General features: G+C 33.4%; 1 protein-coding gene across 1 annotated transcript; it reads left to right on the forward strand.

Annotated features, from left to right (window-relative positions):
- Window positions 1-31: 31 nt before the first annotated feature.
- On the forward strand, window positions 32-7,685 carry Pabpc5 (poly(A) binding protein cytoplasmic 5). The gene is made up of 2 exons (XM_031367343.1): window positions 32-268; window positions 810-7,685. Exon 2 carries the CDS (start codon window positions 962-964, stop codon window positions 2,108-2,110), a length of 1,149 nt encoding a protein of 382 aa, XP_031223203.1. The 5' UTR covers window positions 32-268; window positions 810-961; the 3' UTR covers window positions 2,111-7,685.
- Window positions 7,686-8,082: the final 397 nt, after the last annotated feature.

Below are 8,082 nucleotides of genomic sequence, written 5' to 3' on the forward strand. Positions count from 1 at the left end.
CTCCTAACGCCCCGCCTGTCCTCCCTAGCACAGCTACTACAATCTCTAGGTACCCCGGTTCTTTGGTAGTTTGGTCTTGCAAGAAGCAATCCCTGTCCATTGGTCCCCACTGGGGCGGCCCTTGGCGCATCTGCCCTCCTTTGCTGACTCCGCCCCGCATCGGTCCAAACCAGCCTCGCGTCAGAGCTGACCACAGCGCGGCTGCCAGTCAGTCCCTCCGGACCAGCGGAGAGAGCCTCAGGCTGCCGAAATCACCGCGCCTCACTCGGTCCGTACCCAGCGGTCATCTTGGGGATATGGGCGGTCTCCCGTTCCCTACGCATGTTTCTGTGTGTCTGTCTCTCTGTGTGATCGGCTCCCAGCAGCCTGCCTGTCAGTTCCAGTGCACCAAGTGTCTTGTGTGCCCTTTAGCTGACGCTGAGCAGCAGCAGAGAGGCCTTAGTAAGCTGGAAACCCTGCTGACACAGGCAGGCGGAGGAATACACACTAGGTCCCCTGCACTGGGTGGCTGGCATTTTGAAATCCACAGGAGCTCAAGGCCTATGATTTTACAGAAAGCTAGTCGCAAGGTCTCTGTTGGTGAAGCTAGATGTGGGGGAGCCAGACAGACCTTTGATGATTTCTTTAATTATAACGGGGTATGGAATATTGCATTCTTAATACAGCCTTTTGAGACTGATTTGAAATCTGAAGGGGTAAAAAACTCTATGTCTTCTTATGGAGAACAGATTGCTTATTGGGTTGCCTTGTTGTCTGATGCATTTGTTCTGAGCCTGCTGACCAGCTGTTTCTGAACTTCATTTTCTCAGCCTCAGCCTCAACAGTGATCTGAGTCTGCTTTTAGCTTCCCTTCACCTGCCTTGGCTTGTTTCTGTTCAAGAACAGCTGTTTGGCCTATAGATTAGAAAAAGGGCCCCCCTCCCTATTTTGTCCCAAGAGATCATCTTCTAAGTGCTCAGAGATGGGGAGCGGGGAGCCTAATACTGCTGGCAAGAAAAAGAAGTACCTCAAGGCTGCCCTGTATGTAGGTGACTTGGACCCTGACGTCACAGAGGACATGCTCTATAAGAAATTCAGACCTGCTGGACCACTGCGCTTCACTAGAATCTGCCGAGACCCAGTGACCCGCAGACCCCTGGGTTATGGTTATGTTAACTTCCGCTTTCCTGCAGATGCTGAATGGGCATTGAACACCATGAATTTTGATTTAATTAATGGTAAACCATTTCGCCTCATGTGGTCACAGCCAGATGACCGTTTAAGAAAGTCTGGAGTTGGAAATATATTCATCAAAAACTTGGACAAAACCATAGACAATAGGGCCCTATTTTATTTATTTTCAGCTTTCGGGAACATTCTTTCCTGTAAAGTCGTATGTGATGACAATGGCTCTAAGGGTTATGCTTATGTTCACTTTGATAGCCTTGCTGCTGCCAATAGGGCTATCTGGCATATGAATGGAGTCCGGCTCAATAACCGTCAGGTATATGTTGGCCGATTCAAATTTCCTGAAGAGAGAGCAGCAGAAGTCAGAACCAGAGATAGAGCAACATTTACCAATGTTTTTGTTAAAAACTTTGGAGATGACATAGATGATGAAAAACTAAAGAAACTTTTCAGTGAATATGGGCCAACTGAAAGTGTTAAAGTAATAAGAGATGCCACTGGGAAATCTAAAGGCTTTGGATTTGTAAGATATGAAACACATGAAGCTGCCCAAAAGGCTGTGCTAGAACTGCATGGCAAGTCAATAAATGGGAAAGTCCTATGTGTAGGGAGAGCACAGAAGAAAATTGAACGCCTAGCTGAATTGAGGCGGAGATTTGAACGGCTGAAACTAAAAGAAAAAAGCAGGCCTTCAGGAGTACCTATCTATATTAAGAACTTGGATGAGACCATCAATGATGAGAAACTAAAGGAGGAATTTTCCTCATTTGGATCAATCAGTCGGGCCAAAGTGATGATGGAAGTGGGGCAAGGCAAAGGGTTTGGTGTTGTCTGCTTTTCTTCTTTTGAAGAGGCTTCCAAAGCAGTGGATAAGATGAATGGTCGTGTAATAGGCTCTAAGACATTGCACGTCACTCTGGGGCAAGCTAGGCACAGGTGGTGAGAATTACTAATGATCAATTTGTTTAGCCTTAGCCAGTGCCTACTTAGCTTGGGCTCCTTTGTGATAGAGGTTATTTTCTTCCAATTCATATGTTTGCTTTCTTTCCTTTTATTTTCTTTTATATTTTTTATAAATACTTTCTTTTGGAAACAAAGTATACATAGAAAATCTTGTTCATTTTGGTGACGAACATAATTTCTAAATGTAAAAATGTGGTTTTGTACAATTTTTATAAGATCTCTATCCTTAGGAATGTGTAGAATAAAGTTTATCATCTTCATTTTTTTTTCTAAATAGCCTAAATGAGGCACATGATTATATTTCCTTTATTTTCATAATACTAATTTAATTTCCTCTATGAAACTATTCTCAAGATAGTCCTTATTTGTGATTCTGGCACAGTAAAAAGTCAACCATTGCTTTTTAAAGAAATCATCAAAGAAAGATTAAATAGATACAAGCTACTTAAAATTTCTCCATAATTTCATTTTAAATTATGATTTAAATTGAATATTACTTAAAAATATTTGAGGCATTTTTCCTTTATTTTTTTGTATCAGTTTTCCTTGTATCAAGTGCAAGTGCGCACTACAGATTTGTTAGCACCTTTGACTAACTATTGGGATTTATTTTTATATATGTCATGTTACTGTTTCTTAATCAGTACTTTTAGAAAACTGTTGCATTGGTAAATGGCTATTTGAAATGTGAGGGTGTCTTAAAAATATTTGACAAGAGATCTCATATTTGAAGTTACTCTAAAATTCATTCTTAACACTTGTTTTTGAAATGTATATAATTCACATAGGTAGACTATGTTAAAGTAAGAGAAATATTTATTAATGTACTGACTCACATTCACCTTTGAACACCTTATACACGGCTGCTATAAAACTATGACATGTTGTTTCTTGTCATGCTTGAATTTATCCACAGGAAAACACTGATATGTGTTTTATTAAGGAACATGTTTTCGCTTAATTAGGTCATACCTTTACATCCATTATATGAGAATAATCAACTACAAATAATTCTTTACTAATTCAGACTACTTAAAATATGCTGTTTCACACAAAAATATTCTGCAGCTACTTCCTGCATCATGTAAATTCTATACTACAAATTCTCCACTTTTCACATGTGGTAATCTCTTTTCACTTTCAATTTAAATTCATGTAACACTTAACACCAGTACAAATATGATTGACAATTAGAAAAATAATCAGATTTTCTGACACTTGAATTAATTTTCTTAGAATTTATGATTTACTCATGCAGGAGAACCCATCACAAGAACATGTTTGATGTCTCTTATCAGTTGATTGTTTTTATTGTTTTACAGATGAATCACATTTTTTAAAATAATCTAAAGCAATTATACAATTTTAAATCATTTGTTAGCTTTTAGAACATAAAATGGAAATAAGATATTTCTATGTAATGATATTCAATTATGAATATACAAATAGTCAAGTGTTTTCAAAATGAAAATCACTGATTTATTGATTATGAATATAACATAATCATGATCATAAAATCTGTAATCATAGAAAGAAACCATTCTTAATTTTAGTATGTGTATATCCTTCCATATCCTTATCTTTAATATATATATCCAGTTTTATAAAAATACAATATGTATTATTTCATTTTTTATTTTAAATTGAACCATAGTTACCTTTTTATACCAATAAATGTGGTTGTTGATAAATGCCATAATTTTAGGATCTTCATAATTTTTCTTAATATAGAATGTATTATATTGAATAAGAGTTGTATTCAATATTTTTTTAAATTTGTAAACTATACCATGTTGAACATCTTATTCTGGAAACACTCTTAGTTATGAGATTAACAGAGATTTCTATAATGCGTTAGAGCTTAAAACTGCCAGAGACCTGGAACATACAATATAGATGTCAGCAAACATGGAGTACTTCAACATGTATTCTACATCTAAATTTATATAAACACAAAAATCAACAAGATAATCAGCATATTTGAGGAACCTATTTTATAATATTATAACCAACAAAATACATAAAAATTGAAACAGATATAATGCCAATTATATATCATATATTATATTCATTTTAAACACTACCATGATTAAATTTTAGCTACAAGCATGAACCATTACTTTTAGCAAGATTCTTTAAAATATAAGTTTGAATACAAAGTTAGGAAGAGTTCTACAAAGTCAAAAATATCAAGCATAGCCATTTAATGCATGGTTTTGGAATTTCATATTTAAAGTGTTACTATATTCCAATGATCTGCTTTTATAAATGGCAGACAAAATTAAGGACTCCTAGGTAACCATTTGAAATACTGAAAATTCAATTACTAAAAATCATGAGGAAAATATGTACTAAAGTAAATCTGTCTTTAAATAGAAACACATGAGTATTTTTCAGTGTCATTCTTATTCTTAAGTTTTAGCTACTTATAATAGACTTTAAAAGAGGAACAATACAATTAAATATTTCAAATCAGTGGCAAAGGAATTTATAACGTTTATTGCCCAACATTTCTGGGTAATAGATAATTAATAAAAAATATAATGTTAGTGTTTGGCTAATAATAGACTGTGTATTTCAAGTTTGGTTTCCCTTGGGTTTTTCAAAGTAGTCACTAAGAAAAATTTTAAATATGCCCAGGGAGAAAAAATAATAATATTCCTTTATGATTGCAAGTCATCACCATCAAAATTTGGGAGAGGGGGTTGATCTTTTATGAAAGAGATTTTACACATAGTCTTGTCTATTTATTACCAATAATTTAGGAAAAAGAAAGATGTTACACCTGTAAGTGATATTTTTAGCTTGGGATGAGAGAAGCAATATTATTTTTTCTTTAATTATAAAGTTGTAAGTGGATTAAATATCACCTTTCTTACAAGGAAATCTAAGAGAGCAATTAGAAATGTGTCAATAAATGACTGAAGATAAATGATAAAAGTGTGTTTAACACCTATAATAATACCTAAACCACAGTATTCTGTAAACTATTAATGAATGCATTAATAACATAAGACATACACAACCATTTGTTTATATTTCAGTTTTTCCTCAGTATTTAATGAGATCAATGAGGTTTTTAAGTAGCCTATGAAAATGTAGTTGAGAACTGACAAAATCCTTTCATTGGTTTATAGTGGTTAGACTGTTGAAGTGTTAAGGTTTTGTCAGTGATCTCTGTCATCTTACCATATTTCCAAAATTGTTTACCATTTAATTGATACAAATGTCATGAGTGCAAAGTGTGTAATAATTGGCATAATTTTAAAAATATGTACTTTTTATAAGTTAATTACACGCTGTTGGAAGACCAATGAGATTCCATAATGTCCTACTTCTGTGCTGAAGTATATAATCACAATAATTCTGGAGTAAATAGTTCTTGCCCCTTTGAAATTATTTAATTCATATCAGTCATGAAATTTCAAAATTTAAGACCTTTTAAAAAAGGTACTGGTTCTTGAGAGGTCTCCAAAAAATAGAATGAGTGCTGTTATTATAAGGTATTATTTTCTAGGTCATCAGAAGAATTTTTCATGTAGAACTAATCATTCAATAAAGTATAATGTATACTAAAGTTTTTCATATATTTAGAAATTCATTTGGATTTTTCAAGGGAGTATTTTGCTTTTGAAATATGAGTATTGTTTACTATTAAGGAAACTTATTCTAACAAGTAGTTTATTAGACACTCAGTAGAGTTAATGTATCCTATCTAGATTCAGTACATCATCACAGAGATTTAGAAATACTCAAGCTATGGAAGCATATTTGAAAATAAAAAGGCCCGATGCAATCCATATATTAATGATTATAACTTTTCCTTTTCAAAAATTTATTAGTTTAATTTATGTATATGAATGTGTTATCTCATTGTGTGTTTGTGCAGCACATGTGTGTCTAGTGCCTGTGGGAATCAGAAGAGGCCCCTCTGAGATTGTAGGTAAAAATAGTTATGAACTATCACATGGGTAAGTGGGAACTGAACCCAGATCCTCTGCAAGAGCAACAAGTAGTATAATGCACGGAGCCATTTCTCCAGGCCCGAGGGATTTTTGTTTTTGTTTTTGTTTTTTTCTTGCTTGTTTGTTTTCTTTTAAATCAGTGTCTCAATACCCTGAAAGGCCTGGAACTCTTTATGAAAACCAGTATGGCCTTGAACTCACAGAAATCCACTTGCCTCCCTATCCAGAGTGGTAGTATTAAAGATGTGCACCATCATGTGTGGCCTTCTAATTCTTCTGAAGTAAAACCATGACTCCAAGTACTTTGTTGCTTGAAAATCACTGTCAATTTTAAAATATGTCTCATTTGATAAGGATAACATCCTTTCCATTAATTTTGTAAGAAATTTGGAGCCTTTTAATTATTTAGGGGTCTATAATAAAACAGAGTGAGTGCTGATATTATATTGCATTATTTTCTCAGACATGAGACTACATTTTTATGTAGAACTAATCATTTAATAAATTATGTGTAATAAAAATTTTACATCTTGAATGATTAATGTTAGATTCTCAAGGTGATATTATACTCTTTAAAAGTAAACAACTTAAGGAATCAATATCTGATACTATTTAAAATAAATTTAAGCTAATATAGGTAGAATGGCAAAAAACATTGTAAAGTCACCCATCTTTGAGAACGTTGCATATTTGAAATCCCTGAATAAAACACTAATGAATTTATATGGTTTTTTGTTTCAGGAAATCACAAATATTTAAATTAATAGCTATATTGTATAATATATTATATTTTAGTGTTATTTAAGTGAAAAATGCTTAATTGCTGTCATAAAGTTTGAATAAAGTTTGAATAAAAACACTGTCGTGGTGGTAGTTTAAGTATTCAGTGCAAGTCAAGTTAATTTGTTTCCCAACAAAAACAGAAAAGAAAAACTAAGAATGTATTTCATTATTATACATAGGGAAAAATTAGAGATATTTTAATTGACAATAAATAAGGGACATAGTCATTTGAATGTTTTAAATGTAAATGGATACCACAAATACATTAAACTTCTGCCTAGTTTGATGTCTAGAGTCAAACAGCAAGAAGAGCTTTTATTCAATTTCTGTTGTAATTCTTATTCTTGAAGTGACTACTAACAGTGATCTTAAGCCTCAGGAGTATTCTTTTGTAAGTGAACATTCTTGAAAGAAAGAAAGAAAGAAAGAAAGAAAGAAAGAAAGAAAGAAAGAAAGAAAGAAAAGTAAAAAGACTGGTGCTAATATACTCCTTGCTACTTTCTTACCTCCATTTACCTAACCTCAATCCACCCTTGCAAATTCTTAAGATTACACAGAATTTTTCTGATTTATGTATTTTATGTAGTTTGTCTACACATGATTGCATTGTTTTTTTAATTTGTAGCATGTATGTGATACTGTGCAACTCTTCTGAGATGATGTTTTAAAGTTTGCATGTTAAGAAACAGTAGATGGTGGGAAACTTGTCTACTGTTTATATGTGAATGAATGTATTTAACTAAAGTAATTTTTAAAGAATGTACAATTAATAATAATGTAAAATAAAGAAACAGCAAATCTATTGGATCTTCTTGGTGTGTGGTTTTATAATACATGTTATAGGATATACAAGAACTGCTGTTCACGAAAATGGCCTTGTTGGTTATCAGTGGGATGATAGCCCTTGGTCCTGTGAAGGCTCTATGCCCCAGTGAAGGGGAATGTCAGGGCCAGGAAGCAGGAGTATGTGTGTTGGTGAGCTGAGGGAGGGGGGAGGAGTTAGGGTGTTTTCACAGAGGAAACCAGGAAAGGAGATAACATTTAAAATATAAATAAAGAAAATATCTAATTAAAAAAGAAACAAAGAAAGGAAGGAAGGAATATGATCCACATAGGCAAAAAATAAAAACACATTGGAAGATTACCAACTTAAGCAAATCAAAAGGGAAAGAATACCACATACAAAACAATAATTTCTCTTCAT

This window comes from Mastomys coucha, chromosome X, assembly GCF_008632895.1.
Source record: "Mastomys coucha isolate ucsf_1 chromosome X, UCSF_Mcou_1, whole genome shotgun sequence".
NCBI classification, from domain to species: Eukaryota; Metazoa; Chordata; class Mammalia; order Rodentia; family Muridae; genus Mastomys; species Mastomys coucha.